The sequence below is a fragment of the Odocoileus virginianus genome, chromosome 16 (assembly GCF_023699985.2).
Source record: "Odocoileus virginianus isolate 20LAN1187 ecotype Illinois chromosome 16, Ovbor_1.2, whole genome shotgun sequence".
Taxonomy (NCBI): Eukaryota; Metazoa; Chordata; class Mammalia; order Artiodactyla; family Cervidae; genus Odocoileus; species Odocoileus virginianus.
In genome coordinates, this window is record NC_069689.1 from 19889919 (window position 1) to 19907790 (window position 17872).

The following is a 17872-nucleotide window of genomic DNA, read 5'->3' on the forward strand; positions in this document are numbered from 1 at the left end:
CAAGTGAGACTGTTCCTGTGTTCAGACTCTCCTTGGAATGGCTTATTCCCTTGGATTTCTGGTTAGTTCTTGGATGGCTTAAGGAAAGTGACAACTTTGTGATTTATCCATTTTGTTTCATTGCTTGTTGGGCTGCTTCTTTCTTCATCAAAAGCCAAAACAGAATGCCTTATAACTGATTTTTGTGTAGCAATCTCAGGTGTTTCAAATTTGCTAAACTCATTTGCTGATTCTAGTACTTTTTCTATATATTCTTTTGGATTTTTGGAGTAGGGGTAAATATTTTTCTAAGCAGATAATCACATCACCTGCAGATAATTTGTTTATTTTAACATCTTTTAGCATATTATACATTTCTTTCTGTTACAGTATCTAGGAGCTTATTAAATATAAATGAAGTTAATGGGTGTCATTCTGTTCAGGCTGCTCTAATCAAACACAAAAAAACTGGATGGCTTATGTGTATGTGCTAAGTCACTTCAGTCATGTCCAACTCTTTATGACCCCATGGGCTATAGCCCACCAGGCTCCTCTGCCCACGGGGATTCTCCAGACAGATGGCTTATAAACAAATGTATTTCTCACAGTTATGAAGACCAGAAGTCTATGATTAAGGTGCCAGTATGGTAAGTTTCTGGTGCAGGCTCTCTCCTGGGTATATATTGCCAACTTCTCGCTGTGTACTGTCATGATTGAGAGGGGCAGGATACTAAACTGATTCACAAATGCTTCACCTGCATGACCTGAATTGCTTCCCAAAAGCTTCATCTCCAAATACCATCACTTTGGGCATTATGTTTTCAACACAGGAATTTTGGAGGGATACAAACATTCAGACCATTAGCAGTGGGTTTCCTTATTCCTGACTTTTAAAAAAAATATTTTAAACATTTCACCATCACATAGTATCCTTTCCATACATTTTAAAAAACTATTTTTCATTTACAGTTATCTTTTTTTTTTTCAGTTTAAGAGGTGTTTTCTTTTTGTTTTTAACTTAATTGTTTCTCCTGTATCTATTGAACTTATCTATATAATTTTTTCCTTTGAACTTTTACTTGATGCTGTGAATTATAGATTTAATGTTGAATCAGACTGAAATTCATGAAATAAACCTATCTAGGTCATTGTGTATTATCTATGTTTATACATTTCATACATTGTTGAGTGTAGTGTTAGAATTCACTTGTTAGACTAATTTTGTTAATTGTGATTTTCCAATTTTCTTTATCCTTAACTGATATTTTTCTTTTGCGATCTATCAATTATTGAGTTATGTTAAAATTTTCTGATGTGATATTGAATTTTTCAATTCTTCATTATAGTTCTATCAATTTTGCCTTATACATGGGTGAGGCTGTTTTTAGATATGTATAAGTTTAAAATTGTTACATCTTCTCAGACTTGCTTATGATGTTGATTTCATGGGTATATACTTATCCTTAAAATCATCAAGTTGTTTATATTAAGTATGTAAGGCCTTTTATGTGTCAATCATAACTCAATAAAGTAGTTTAAAATAAGACAACTATTTGCAGTGTTACAAAAAAGAATTGTTACATCTTCTTGATGAGTTGAACATTTTATTGGTATTTAATGACTATGTTTATATTTATAATGCTTTTTTGTATTACAGCCTAGAGGGTGTAACAAAATATGCATAACATAAAATTTACCATTTTAGCCATTTTTAAGAGTGCAATTCTGTGGGATTAAGTATATTCACATGGTTGTGCAACCATCACCACTGTCCATCTCTAGAACTATTTCTTTCTTTTTTTTTAGAACTGTTTTTTAAATTGGAGAGCTTAGTCCAATTACACTTGGACTGCTTGTGTGGATAGTGCAGAGTGAGAGGGTGTGTTGGAAGATCAGTGAGAAGGTAGGGAAGTATCAGATCATAGAGGGAACTGTAGGCTGCATAGGGGTTTACATTTTATTCTTGGTGCCAGGGGAAGCCATTGGAAAGTTTTATATAAGATAGTGAAATAATTTATATTTTTTAAAGATCATTTCCTGTGAAAAGACTAGGACAGGGTGAGAGTCAAAGTCTCCAGGCTCCTTGGAAAGCTACTGAAATAATACAGGTGAGAAAAGAAGATGGTCGAAACAGTGCACTTGAGAAGAGACAGGATTTGGTGGTGGATTGCCTGTTGTGGGAATGAGCAAGAGAGCCACCAAGAATTTGCTAGGGTTTTAGTTTGTAGCTAGGTAGAAGATGCTGTCATTTTCTGAGATTTGGAATGCAGGGTGAGGCAGGGTGAGTGAGACTTGCACATTGGAAATATTAAGTGTGAAATACCTATTAGGTACCTAGGTAAAGATGTGAAGTTGACAGTTGCCTGGATATACGAATGCATACTGCAAAAATAGCGGAAGCTCTGCATTTGGTAGTTGTTCCAATATAAATGGACGTATGTAGAGAAGAAAAGGCCTGGGGCCCTCCAGGAAGAGAGACGAGGCAGAAGAGGAGGCCCCAGCCAAGAAAACAAAAAAGGAATAGCCAGTAAAATAGAAAGAAAAAAAAAAAAAAAAACAGGGTAAAGTGGGAACATGTAAGCCAAGGGAGGCGGATGTTTTGGAAAGTATGGAGTAAACCATGTGACTGAGAGACTGAGTAACATGAGAACCAAGAAGTGCAGTGACCTTTGGATGTGGCAACTTTCCAGGCTGTAGTAACCTTGATTAAAGCAGCTTCATTGGCTTGGGATGAGGGCAGTGGGCTGGAGAAACAGCACGGGTACTGGAATTGGAGTTTAGCAGGTATAGGTAGTTACGTTTGATGGCGACTGCCTTTTTGTAGTGTTTTCCCCACTCAACAGATATTCCTCTCCACCTTGGAACTTCCTGACTCCTAATTTTAAGACCATCCTTCATTGCCCAAACCCTCTTCTCTCCTTTAAAAGCTGAATTCTTACCTCTCCTGTAAGAGTGGAGCTTGATTGCCCCCCAGGAGCCATCCTGGACACTTGAATACAGGAGACTCATTTACTTCTCCAGTGGTGGGACAAGCGGGATGGCAAGGTCAGTAATTAAAGTGTCTGCCTGGCTATTGGTCAGTGACTCCAGATGCAAAGAGGTTAATAGTTTTTTTTAATTATGGTAATAAGCTTTATTTTTTAAGAGCAGTGTTAGGAGCAAGCAACATGGATCAGAAAGTACAGAGAGTTCCCATGTGCCTCATCTCCACACCTGTCTCCCTCACTTTGTGTCTGACACTACAGTGGTTTATTTGTTCCAATCCATGAACCTATACTGGCATATCATCAATCACCTGAAGTTCATAGTTTACATCAGGATTCACTCTTGGTGTTGTACATTCTATGGATTTTGACAATTCTATAGTGATACATATACATCTTATATCATCATACAGAATAGGTTCATTGCCCTGAAAGTCCTCTCTGTTCTTCCTATTCATCCCTCCATCCTACTAACCCCTGACATCTATACTGTCTCTATTTTGCTGTTGTTGTTCAGTTGCCAAGTTGTGTCCAACTCTTTGCGACCCCATGGACTGCAGTAAGCCAGGCTCCCCTGTCCTTCACAATCTCCTGGAGTTTGTTCAGATTCATACCCATTGAGTTGATGATGCCATCCAACCATCTCATCCTCTGTCGTCCCTCTTCTACTCTTGTCTTCAATCTCTCCCAGCATCAGGGTCTTTCCCAATGAGTCGGTTCTTTGCATCAGGTGGCCAAAGTTTTAGAGCTTCAGCTTCAGCAAGGGTCCTTCCAGTGAATATTCAGGGTTGATTTCCTTTAAGATGGACCGGTTTGATCTCCTTGCTGTCCAAGGGACTCCCAAGAGTCTTCTTCAGCACCACAATTAGAAACTGTCAGTTCTTCGGTGTTCAGCCTTCTTTGACGGCTCAGTGGGTAAAGAATCCACCTGCAATGCAGGAGACACAGGAGACATGAGTTTGATTCCTGGATCAGGAAGATCCCCTGGAGAAGGAAATGACAACCCACTCCAGTATTCTTGCCTGGGAAATCCCATGGTCAGAGAAGCCTGGTAAGCTACGGTCCATGGGGTCACAAAGAGTTGGACATGACTGAGCACATAAGCTAAACAACAGTCTGGCCACTTAACCACGTGCTGTGCTCTTTCAGATTGCTTACAGCTTAATAATTACAGCCTTCTTTATGGTCCAACTCTCACATCCATACATGACTACTGGAAAAATCATAGCTTTGATTATATGGACCTTTGTTGGCAAAGTGATATCCCTGCTTTTTAAAACGCTGTCTAGGTTTGCCATAGCTTTCCTTTCAAGAGAAAGTGTCTTTTAATTTCACTGCTGCAGTCACTATCCACGGTGATTTTGGAGCCCAAGAACATAAAATCTGTCACTGTTTCCACTTCTTCCCCTTCTGTTTGCATGAAGTGATGGGACCAGATGCCATGATCCTAGTTTTCTGTACGTTGAGTTTCAAGCCAGCTTTTTCACTCTCTCCTTTCACCTTCATCAAAAGGCTCTTTAATTCCTCTTCACTTTCTGCCATGAGAGTGGTATCATCTGCATATCTAAAGTTATTGATATTTCTCCTAACAATCTTGACTCCAGCTTGTGGTTCATCCAGCCCAGCATTTTGCAAGATGTACTCTGCATAGAAGTTAAATAAGCAGGATGACAATATACACCCTGTCATACTCCTTTCCCAATTTTGAACCAGTCTGTTGTTCTATGTCTGGTTCTAACTGTTGTTTCTTGACCTGCATACAGGTTTCTCAGGAGATGGGTAAGGTATTCCCATCTGTTTAAGAATTTTCCACAGTTTATTGTGATCCACACAGTCAAAGGCTTTAGCATAGTCAATGAAGCAGAAGTAGATGCTGTCTGTATAGTTTTACCTTTTTCAGAATGTCATGTAGTTGGAATCACACAGTGTGTTGCTTTTCATATTGGCTTTTTTCACTTAGTAGTATCCATTTAAGCTTCCTTCATGTCTTTTCATGACTTGATAATTCATTTCTCTTTACCACTGAATAACATTCCATTGTCTGGATATACCTCAGTGTTTTAATCCATTCACATACTGATTAAGCAATCTTGGTTGCTTCCAAGTTTTTGGCTACTTTGAATAATGGTGCCATGAACATTCTTGTTCAGGTTTTGTGTTTAACTCATTTGAATAAATACCAAGGAATTTGTTTGCTGGATCATATGATAAATGGCTTTCAAAGTGGCTGTACCATTTTACGTTTCCACCAGCAATAAACAAGAGTTCTTGTTGCTCTGTATCCTCACCAGTATTTGGCATTATAGGTATTTTGGACTATTGCCATTGTAGTAAGTATGTAGTGGTATCTCACGGTTGTTTTAATTTTCATTTCCTGATGATATATGATGCATATAATCATCCTTTCATATGTTTATTTGCCATCTGCATTTCTTCTTCAGTGAGGTGTCTGTTTAGACCCTTTGCCCACTTTTCACTGGGCTATTTGTTTTCTTGCTGTTGACTTTTAAGAGTTCTTTCTATTGTAGGGGTCGGCATCTGTCAATCCAAAATATGGCATTTTGGCTTAAGGATCGCTTTTAGTCAAAGGCAATTAAGGAAAAGCAGACATGTAGAAAGGCAGGGTGGTTCCTAACCATCAGAGACAACTGGGGACTTCTACCAGTCTAGAGACATTGAGAGAATTCTTCGTAACAAACACTATTAAAGCCAACCCTTCTCTTACAATAGTTTCTCCCATGTATTTACTTTTTCAGTTTGCCACCCCTAAAAGTCTTATCCCCTTTTTCTGTCTCTTCTCACTTCCCCACAAATATATTATTCTTTATTAAGATGCTAGATAAGCCCCAGGTTCTAAACATCCCTTTGAATTACTCATCACTGAAGCTTCTCCCTGTGTAAGGATGACACACATTAATAAATTGTAAATTTTTTATTGTTAATCTGGCTTTTGTCAGTTTAATTTCTAGGGTCCGAGGCACAGAACCTAGGAGGGTAGAGGAAAAAGAGATTCTATTCTTCCCCAATAGTTTATTTTGGATAACAGTCCTTTGTCAGATATGTTTTTCACAACTATTTTCTCCCAGCCCACATCTGTATTCTAATTCTTTTGACAGTGTCTCTCACAGAGCATAAGTATTTAATTTAACAAAGTATGGCTTGTTGATTTTTTTCATTCATTGTGAAAGGACACTCTAAGGATTGTGTCCTTAAAGTTGTATCTAAAAAGTCATCACCATACCCAAGTTCTTCTAGATTTTCTCCCATGTTCTCTTTTAGAAGTTTTACATTTTATGTTTAAGTCTGTAATTCATTTTGAGTTAAATTTTTGTGAAGGGTGTAAGGTCTGTGTGTAGGTTTATTTTTTCTTGATATGGATATCTTAGCTTAGGGCTTCCCAGGTGGCTCAGTGGTAAAGAATCTGGCTGCCAATACAGAAGACGCAGGAGACACAGGTTTAATCCCTGGGTAGGGAAGATCTCCTGGAGTAGGAAATGGCAACCCACTTGAGTATTCTTGCCTGGTGGGTTACAGTCCATGGGATTGCAAAGAGTCAACACGACTGAGTGACTTAACACACATCTTAGCTTAACATTTGAAGGTTGTTTTCCTTGCTTGTAAAGCACATGCTCATTGCAGAAATTTCCTAAAAGGCAAGTATAAAGAAGACAAAAGCATGACTGTTAACACTTTGATGAATTACTGATTAGTCCTTTTCAGCATTCATTTCAACATTTTTCACTATACTTCTTTATTTTAAGCATTATAATATGACCACTTTCCTTAGGTAATGAAAACCTCTTTGTAAGAATCATTTTAATAGACGCTTTTTTTTAGGTAGATCAGGTATTATCATTTACTTAATTTTCCTATTGTTGGCATTTTTCTTTCTAACTTTTATCATAATGCTATGATGAACATCTTTGTGTGGAAAACTTTTCTTCCCCTCTGTGTTTCAAGTTATGTCCTTAGAATAGAGACCTATCAGTAGATTTATGGTATCAGAGGGCAAAAAAAAAAAAATATTAGAACTCAATGCATAGTTTCAGACTGCTTTCTAGGAGTAGTGTACCATTTTATCATTTCATTAGTGTCAATCTCTCTCAGTTCTTATCACTATCAAACCCCTTTTTTAAAAAACTTCCTTAATTTGCTAGGTGAAAAGTCACATCCCATTGCTGTAACTGACATTTCATCAGTTACTAACGAAATTGAACAAATGTTACTCAAATATTTATTTGTTCATTTGTGGTATTTTTTATTTATAATTTATATGTTTATGAACTTGCTAATTTAAGTCATTGTTTTATCCAAATTGCTTGATATTTGTTGGTTTGTTTTTAGGAAAACTGGAACAGCTTACATAACAAAGGTATTTCAACATAACACTCCTGAAGGATTTTTGTCCTCAGTTATTGCAGAACTGATAGACCCTTTTGGAACAGAGGAAATAAATGAGAGCTCTTGTTTGTCTAGTTCCCTTTCCATTAGTGAAGCTGGAAATTACTCCTATAAACTTAGTCTTCAATTACAAAGTAAGTGTAATAATATTTCTGATGCCTGGGAAAAATGAAGAATTATCTTTTGGGATGAGTGTTTATGCTCTTTTATAGAACAATAGATTTCAAAATTTAAACCAGTTGATAATCTACATAAGTCTACATATACTTAAATTCCTAGAGGAATTCTTTATTTTTAATATAATAAAACCTGATTTATCCACTGGGATGAATAACAGGCATCTTACATTTAATATGTTCTCTTACTTGATTATCGCAATAGTCTCTCTCTCTCTTTTTTTTTTTTGGTCTGTTCAGGTTTGTTAAGGTATAACTTACATACAGTAAAATTCACTCTTTTCAGCACATGTCTATGGATTTTGATATATCCATTCACTCGGTGATGGAGCCACCATTGTGATCAGTCCCATAAAACTCTCTCCTAATTCTTTTCTCTCCCAGTGCTGGCCCCTGGCAACCAAATCTGTTTTCTGTTCCCCAAATTCTCTCCTTTCCAGAATGTTACATAAATGGAATCATACAATAGAGAGAATTTTGACTCTACCTTAAGTATTTGTGTACAGGCTTTTGTATATACATATGTTTTTACTTCTCTGGAATAAATGCCCAGGAGTGCAACTGCTGGGCTGAAGAGTAATTGCATATTTATTGAGTTCGCCAAAAAGTCCATTTGGGTTTTTCATAACATCTTACAGGAGGACCTGAACAAACTTTTTGGCCATCTCAATAGTTTTTAAGGAAGCTGATTTCTCTGCTTTCCTTCTTGCCCTTTCTCTGTCACATGCCCAGTCTGTTCTCAACAGAGCAGCTTAAGCGATCTTTCTAAAACATAAGTTCAATCATGCCCCTTGTTGATTTTCTGTCTATATGACCTATCCATTGATGAAAGTAAGGTATTAAAATCCTCTACTATTTTTGTATTGCTATCTATTTCTCCTCAGATCTATGAATATTTGCTGTATTATTTAGGTGCTCATTTGTTAAGTGCATAAATATTTACAAATGTTATATCTTTTTGTTTGACTTTTATTATATAATAACCTTCTTTAGCCTTTGTCTTAAGGTCTACTTTCTCTGATATAAGTATTGGTATCCCAGACTTCTTTTGATTTCCACTTGCATAGAGTATCTTTTTTCATCCCTTCACTTTCAGTCTGCGTATCACCTTACATCTGAGGTGAGTCCCTTGTAGGCACCAGATAGCATATCTTGTTTTTGTCTCTAAGTCAACTCAACCACTTTATATCTTTTGATTGAAGGATTTAGGTCATTTACATTTAAATAGTTATGGATAGGTAAGCATTGATTGCCACTTTGTTAATTTTTTTTTTTTTTTTGGTGTTTTATACCAAAAAAATACCAAAATACTGCATCATGTTGTACACCTGAAACTAATATTATGTATCAATTATATCTCAAAAAGTCAAAGGTGGAGGTGAAAGTGAGTGACCAGCATCACACATGTGTGCTCAGTCACTCAGTCACGTCCAGCTCTTTGCGACCCCATGGCCTGTAGCCCGCCAAGCTCCTCGCCTATGGGATTTCCCAGGCAAGAAAACTGGAGTGGTTTGCCGTTCCCTCCTGAAGGGATCTTCCCAACCCAGAGAGCAAGCCCACATCTCCAGCATCTGCTGCATTGGCAGGTGAATTCTTTACTACTGAGCCACCTGGGAAGCCCAGTGGTCAGCATATATGATAGTTCATGCTGCTAGATTAGATGAGATCACTGGGAAAGCAGGTGTGGATAAAGAAAGGAAAAAGTTTGAGATCCAGTCTCCAGTATTCCAACATGTAGTGGTCAGAGAGATGGGAAAGACTGGATGATCTACTAGGAGAAGAGAGTATGTTTCAGAAACCAAGTGAAGAAGTTACTTCAAGAAGAAAGGAGTGATGCTGTGCTACATGCTGCCAAGAGGTGGGTTTGGAAAAGAGGTCGGGAGAGAAAACTGCCCGATGGATCTGTGTCAAAGTCACTGATAAAGTTGACAAAAGCTGTTGTTGGTGGAGTCATGTAGACAAAAATGACTTGTAGTCATTGGGTTAGGGTCAAAAAATTACAAGAGGCAGGGAATTGAAGATAGTGAATAAGGCGATCCTTTTGGGGAATCTCACAGTGAAGGGGAAGAGAGAAATGAGATGGTAGTTGAAGGGAATGTAGAAAACGGTTTTTTGTTGGTTTGTTGAAATGGGAAAAATTAGAACATGTGTTTATAACAAAGGAATTATGAGGTTCTCTTCAGACTACTTCTATTTTTTTTTTTTTCAGAACAAGGTGAGTATCATTGTTGATGTGTTTCAAAAACATTTTCAAAACATTTCAAAAACATTCCCTCTCCTTCAAACAGCCATCTGTTGACTTCTCTCATATCCACTATGATGAAATTCCTCCAATCTCTAGGTTATTAAGGCTCTTACTATCTATAGAAAAGAAATCAGCTTTCTTATAATTACTTAACCCTATGTGGGTTGTTTTTTGCTGATAATTTTATAGAACTAGTTTCACAGTAGAAGTTGTGTTTGGCATATTAGTGATACACTTTCTACAAAGTAATTTGAATTATGACCTGAAATCTGACAAATATGTTCTCTAGTTAAAACCATAGTTTAAAAACTCAAATAATGTATTCCTCAGTTATGTCTACCAGTATTTCTTGGAGAACATTGGCTGTTCTATTTTATACCAAATCACTCTTGTTTTAGCTCCAGGTGTTATCTCCTCATTTCAAGATTCGGATATAGAAAAAACTGTGGTGATTCCCGGTTATAGCAGCTTCCTGATCACAACAATTTTAGATAATGAGAATGCTTTAGCTGTTGCTACCATGCCTGAAATAGTCCCCCATAACATGACCTTTCAAAAAGACTCCTGGTTCTTATACAACTTTGGAAAAAGGAATGGACAAACATGGAACATATATGCAAAACCATGTAATTACTGGTTTCAACAACATGATGATTCATTATCCCTCAGTGTCCTGAAATACATTGATCTGGGGAAATCTCACACTTTAAAAATGAAGGTCATACCTAATACAAAAGGTAAGTTTATTTTTATTGGGAAATATCAAGAGGGGATATTATTGCTTTTCTTGCATGTAAAATACACTCTTTGATATTTCCTTTATCTTTGGTTTCATTAGTAGGTGACATTCTATCACTAACAATATAAGCTTCCAATTATTGAGCACTTATGCAAAACTCTGTATTAAATGTTTTTATATGTTTATAATTAATGGTTTATGACTATCCTAATGGCCTAGATTATAATCCTTATTTTATAAATGAGAAAAATGAGGTTATATTACCAGCCCAAATTTACAGAGGATTTTAGTTTAAATTTTAGCTGCCCTCTGAAAAGAAAACTTTTAATTACCTTGTTATTGTTATAATCATTTCAAGTATTTATTTTAAGCCAAAAAAAAAGACTTTTAAATAGAATTCTATACTTTGCTCCATTTTCTAAGCATTTATTTATTTAAAAATATAAAACTTACTAAAGATGGTAAATGGCATACTGGAAAAAATAAAACGAAAAACTTTAGTGAATAACTTAGCTGGAAACTGAGGAAAGAAAGATGAAAGAGAGGAGAGCGAAAAAGGAAAATCTTGTCACTAGAAATGAAGACATTAGCAAAGTATTGCTCAAAATTCTCCAGGCTAGGCTTCAACAGTATGTGAACCGAGAACTTCCAGATATTCAAACTGGATTTGGAAAAGGCTGAGGAATCAGATATCCACTGGATCATAGAAAAAGCAAAAGAATTCCAGAAAAACATCTGCTTCATTGACTACACTAAAGCCTTTGACATGTGGATCACAACAAATTGTAGAAATTTCTTAGAGAGATGGGAATACCAGGCCACCTTCCTTGCATCCTGAGAAACCTGTATGAGGGTAAAAAAGCAACAGTTAGAACTGAACATGGAACAATGGACTGGTTCCAAGTTGGAAAAGGAGTACATCAAGGCTGTATATTGCCACCCTGCTTATTTAACTTATATGCAGAGTGTATCATGCAAAATGCCAGGATGCATGAAGCACAGCTGAAATCAAGATTGCCAGGAGAAATATCAATAACCTCAGACATGCAGATGACACTACCCTTATGGTGGAAAGCGAAGAGGAACTAAAGAGCTTCTTGATGAAAGTGAAAGAGGACAGTGAAAAAGCTGACTTAAAACTCAACTTTCAAAAAACGAAGATTGTGGCATTCAGTCCCATCATTTCATGGCAAATAGATGGGAAAACAATGGAAACAGTGACAGACTTTGTTTTCTTGGGCTCCAAAATCACTTCAGATGGCAACTGCAGCCATGAAATTAAAAGATGCTTGTTCCTTGGAAGAAAAGCTATGACAAACCTAGATAGCTTATTAAGGAGCAGAGACATTACTTTGCCAACAAAAGTCCATCTGGTCAAAGATAAGGTTTTTTCGGTAGTCATGTATGGATGTGAGCATTGGACCACAAAGAAGGCTGAATGTCAAAGAATTGCTGCTTTTGAACTGTGATGTTGGAGAAGACCTTGAGAGTCCCTTGGACTTCAAGGAGATCAAACCAGTCAATCCTAAAGGAAATCAATCCTGAATATTCTTTCAGAAGGGATGACAGAGGACAATATGGTTGGATGGCATTACCGACTCACTGGACATGAGTTTGAGCAAACTCCGAGAGTTGGTGAAAGACAGGGAAGCCTGGTGTGCTGCAGTCCATGGGGTCGCAAAGAGTCAGACACCATTGAGCAACTGAGCACCAACAAGAAATGAAGAGGGAACTCAAAGTCGAAAGAGTTAGCTAATGTGTAGCTCCTACAAGGTTATGAGGTTCAGATGTCGATCACTTAGACAGTGGGATGTGTTTTAATGCCCAGCCATTGGTCTGAAGATGTAGACCTTTAGACATTTCTACCTTGTGGTATGAAGTTGGAACTGAGACCATTAAGTAAGGCTGGAACCATCAGATCATGGAGAGGTGAAGAGGCAATAAGAACAATGCTACCCAACAACCCAAAGAAGGAGATAGGGGGACTGTGATCACCATGGAACTCACAAAGAATTTTTTATAAAAAACCCAAACCTCTAGACTGTGTAACATCCAGAGACTACACACCAGATACAAGAATCCCAAACAGAGAAATCATTACAATTCCTGGGCCCCAGCTTAAGGAAGCACAAAACCACCTGTATGAATACTTTCATAAACATGGACTTGCACACACAAAAAAAGTCAATCTTTCTGACTTACTTCACTCTGTGAATGTGTTTGGAATCTAGAAAGATGGTACTGGTGAACCTATTTGCAGGGCAGCAATGAAGATACAGATACAGAGAGACTTGTGAACACAGTAGGGAAAGGAGAGGGTGGGACGAGTTGAAAGAATAGCATGGAAACATATACATTACCATATGTAAAATAGATAGCAAGTGGGAATTTGTTGTGTGACACAGGGAGCTCAACCCAGTGTTCTGTGAACCTAGAAGGGTGGGATGGGGTGGGAGATGGGAGCTGGGTTCATAAGAGAGGGGATATATGTATACCTGTGGATAATTCATGCTGATGAATGGCAGAGGCCAACACGATATTATTGTAAAGCAATTATCCTCCAATTAAAAAAATATCTATCTACATTGACCATGTATTGAGAAAAATAATTTTAAAGCCATGTAAGGAAATGATCCAACACAAGGAAAAGTCAACAAGCATAGGAAACAAAATTTCAATCTTGAGTTGATGGAATAATCAGAAAGACATTATAAAAATGATTGTATAATATATATAAAACTCTTAGATAAAAGGGCTTTCCTGATAGCTCAGTTGGTAAAGAATCTGCCTGCAATGCAGGAGACCCCGGTTCGATTCCTGGGTCTGGAAGATCCGCTGAAGAAGGTATAGGTTACCCACGCCAGTATTCTGGCCTAGAGAATTCCACCGGCTCTATAGTCCATGGGGTTGCAAAGAGTTGGACAGGACTGAGCAACTTTCATTTTCACTTTCTTAGATAAAAGAAGGCATATGAACCATAATGAAAAGGACAAAACACTATTTTTTTAGAAAGGCTTATTTGAAAAACATAAGAAAGTGCAATTTATAAAAATTATAGGCTTTGAGAAAATGACTAACAGGTACATGATAAGATGTTCAATATCACCAATCATCAGTTCAGTTCAGTTGCGTCCATCTCTTTGTGACCCCATGGACTGCAGCACACCAGGGTTCCCTGTCCATCACCAACTCCCAGAGCTTGCTCAAACTCATGTCCATTGAGCTGGTGATGCCATCCAACCATCTCATCCTCTCTCATCTCCTTCTCCTCCCATCTTCAATTTTTCCCAGCATCAGGGTCTTTTCCAGTGAGTCAGTTCTTCCAGTCAGGTGGCCAAAGTATTGGAGCTTCAGCTTCAGCATCACTCCCTCTAGTGAATATTCAGGGTTGATTTCCTTTAGGATTGACTGGTTGTATCTCCTTGCAGTCCAAGGGATTCTCAAGAGTCTTCAACACCACAGTTCAAAAGCATCAATTCTTTGGCACTCAGCCTTCTTTATGATCCAATTCTCACATCCATATGTGACTACTGGAAAAATCATAGCTTTGACTAGATGGACCTTTGTCAGCAAAGTAATCACCACTTCAGTTCAGTTCAGTCACTCAGTTGTGTCTGACTCTTTGCGACCCCATGAAACAAAGCACACCAGGCCTCCCTGTCCATCACCAACTCCCAGAGTTTACTCAAACTCATGTCCATCGACTCGGTGATGCCATCCAGCCATCTCATCCTCTGTTGTCCCCTTCTCCTCCTGCCCCCAATCCCTCCCAGCATCAGGGTCTTTTCCAATGAGTCAAATTTTTGCATGAGGTGGCCAAAGTATTGGAGTTTCAGCTTCAGCATCAGTCCGTCCAATGAACATCCAGGACTGATCTCCTTTAGGATGGACTGGTTGGATCTCCTTGCAGTCCAAGGGACTCTCAAGAGTCTTCTCCAACACCACAGTTCAAAAGCATCAATTTTTCAGCACTCAGCTTTCTTCACAGTCCAACTCTCACATCCATGCATGACCACTGGAAAAACCATAGCCTTGACCAGACAGACCTTTGTTGGCAAAGTAATGTCTCTGCTTTTTAATATGCTATCTAGGTTGGTCATAACTTTCCTTCCAAGGAGCAAGCATCTTTTAATTTCATGGCTGCAGACACCATCTGTAGTGATTTTGCAGCCCAAAATAATAAAGTCTGTCACTGTTTCCACTATCTCCCCATCTATTTCCCATGAGGTGATGGGACCAGATGCCATGATCTTAGTTTTCTGAATGTTGAGCTTTAAGCCAACTTCTTCACTCTCCTCTTTCACTTTCATCAAGAGGCTTTTCAGTTCCTCTTCACTCTCTGCCAAAAGGGTGGTGTCATCTGAATATCTGAGGTTATTGATATTTCTCCCAGCAATCTTGATTCCAGCTTGTGCTTCTTCCAACCCAGCATTTCTCATAATGTACTCTGCATATAAGTTAAATAAGCAGGGTGGCAATATACAGCCTTGACGTACTCCTTTTCCTATTTGGAACCAGTCTGTTGTTCCATGTCCAGTTCTAACTGTTGCTTCCTGACCTACATACAGGTTTCTCAAGAGGCAGGTCAGGTGGTCAGGTATTCCCATCTCTTTCAGAATTTTCCACAGTTTATTGTGATCCACACGGTCGAAGGCTTTGGCGTAGTCAATAAAACAAAAATAGATGTTTTTCTGGAACTCTCTTGCTTTTTTGATGATCCAGCGGATATTGGCAATTTGATCTCTGGTTCCTCTGCCTTTTCTAAAACCAGCTTCTCGGTTCACGTATTGCTGAAGCCTGGCTTGGAGAATTTTGAGCATTACTTTACTAGCGTGTGAGATGAGTGCAATTGTGCAGTAGTTTGAGCATTCTTTGGGATTGCCTTTCTTAGGGATTGGAATGAAAACTGACCTTCTCCAGTCCTGTGGCCACTGCTGAGTTTTCCAAATTTGCTGGCATATTGAGTGCAGCACTTTCACAGCATCATCTTTCAGGATTTGAAATAGCTCAACTGGAATTCCATCACATCCACTAGCTTTGTTTGTAGAGATGCTTTCTAAGGCCCACTTGACTTCACATTCCAGGATGTCTGGCTCTAGGTGAGTGATCACACCATTGTGATTATCTGGCTTGTGAAGAACTTTTTTATACAGTTCTTCTGTGTATTCTTGCCACCTCTTCTTAATATCTTCTGCTTCTGTTAGGTCCATACCATTTCTGTCCTTTATCGAACCCATCTTTGCCTGAAATGTTCCCTTGGTATCTCTGATTTTCTTGAAGAGATCTCTAGTCTTTCCCATCCTGTTGTTTTCCTCTATTTCTTTGCATTGATCACTGAGGAAGGCTTTCCTATCTCTTCTGGCTATTCTTTGGAACTTTGCATTCAAATGGGAATATCTTTCATTTTCTCCTTTGCTTTTCGCTTCTCTTCTTTTCACAGCGATTTGTAAGGCCTCCTCAGACAATCATCAGAAAAATGCAAATCAAAACTACAGTGAAATATCACCTCTAATACACCTGTAGAACGGATGTTAAAAAGACAAGACATAGTAAGTGCTGATGAGGACAGAGAGTAAAGTGAACATTTGTACACTGTTAGTAGGAATATAAATTGGTTCAGTCACATTAAAAACAGTGTGTAAGTTTCTCAAAAAAAAAAAAAAGCTAAAAAGAGAACTACTGTATGATCTAGTAAGGAGTTCCCTGGTGGCTCAGACAGTAAAGAATCTTCCTGCAAAATAGAAGACCCAGCTTCAATCCCCAGGTTGTGAAGATTCCCTGGAGAAGGGCATGGCAACCCACTCCAGTATTCTTGCCTGGAGGATTCCATGGACAGAGGAGCCTGGTGGGCTACAGTCCATGGTGTTGCAAAGAGTCAAACACAACTGAGCAACTAACACTTTCATGATCTAGTAATCCCACTTCTGGGTATATATCTGAAGGAAACAAAATCAGAATTTGAGGAGGGAGGTATTTGTACTCCCATTTTCATCGCAGCACTATTCACAGTAGCCTAGGTATGGAAACAACTTGTGTACATCAACAGATGACTAGATAAAGAGAATGTGGTATATATACACAGTGAAATATTATACAGCCATAAAAAAGAAGGATGAACAACAAAAATGAATCTGGAAGATCTTGAATGCATGAATTCTCAGTCATTTCAGTCATATGTAACCATGTGGACCTAAGCCTGCCAGGCTCCTCCATCCATGGGATTTTCCTGGCAAGAATACTGGAGTAGGTTGCCATGCCCTTCTCCAGGGGATCTTTCCCACCCAGGAACTGAACCCATGTCTCCTACATTTTCTGCATTGCAGGCAGATTCTTTCCCTGCTGAGCCATCATACAATCCTGAGTGAAATAAGCCAGACAGAGAAAGACAAGTAGTGTGTTGTCTCACTTATATGTGGAATCTTAAAAAAGAAAAAAAAGTCTACCTCATAGAAATAGAGAGTAGAATGCTGGTTACCAGGGACAGGAGAAAATGGGCAGATATTGGTCAAAGAGTACAAACTTCCAATTATAAAATAAATAAGTCTTGGGAATATAATACATAGCATTATAACTATAGTTAATTGTACTGTATTGTATACTTGAAATTTGCCAACAGAGAAGATCTCAAATGTTGCCACCACACACATATAACACATACATACAAACTATGTCAGGTGGTGACTGCATTAACTAATTTAATTGTGGTAATCATTTCACAATGTATATTGTTATTGTTGTTCAGTCACTTAGTCGTGTCTGACTCTTTGTGACCCCATGGACTGCAACACGCCAGGCTTCCCTGTCCTTCACTATCTCCCGGAGTTTGCTCAAACTCATGTCTATTGAATCAGTGATTCCATCCAACTATCTCATCCTCTCTCACACCCTTGTCCTCCTGCCTTCAGTCTTTCCCAACATCAGGGTCTTTTCCAATGAGTCAGTTCTTCACATCAGGTGGCCAAAGTATTGGAGCTTCAGTTTCAGCATCAGTCCTTCCAATGAATATTCAGGGTTGATTTCCTTTAGGATTCTGGTTTGATCTCCTTGCAGTCCGAGGGACTCTCAAGAGTCTTTTCCAGCACCACAGTTCAAAAGCATCAATTCTTCAGTGCTCAACCTCCTATATGGTCCATTTCTCACATCTGTACATGACAACTGGAAAAATCATAGCTTTGACTATGCAAACCTTTAAGTACATCAAATCACCACATTATACACTTAAAAAATATACAATTTTATTTGTCAACATACCTCAATAAAGGTATGAAGGGGACTGGATATGGAATCTCAGCACCCTTCTCAGACCTGCTAAGTCAGAGTTGGCATTCTAACAACATCTCCAGTTGTA

At 38.3% G+C, this 17872-nt stretch overlaps 1 protein-coding gene across 3 annotated transcripts in view; it reads left to right on the forward strand.

Moving 5' to 3' along the window:
- The window catches only part of CATSPERB (cation channel sperm associated auxiliary subunit beta), a 120183-nt gene that overhangs the window by 78241 nt on the left and 24070 nt on the right, over positions 1 to 17872 (forward strand). For all 3 annotated transcript variants that reach the window (XM_020875990.2, XM_020875992.2, XM_070477946.1), the window contains 2 exons: positions 7308 to 7498; positions 10184 to 10522. In XM_020875990.2, coding sequence (XP_020731649.2) covers positions 7308 to 7498; positions 10184 to 10522 — 530 coding nt within the window. The remainder of the gene's footprint in view (positions 1 to 7307; positions 7499 to 10183; positions 10523 to 17872) is intronic.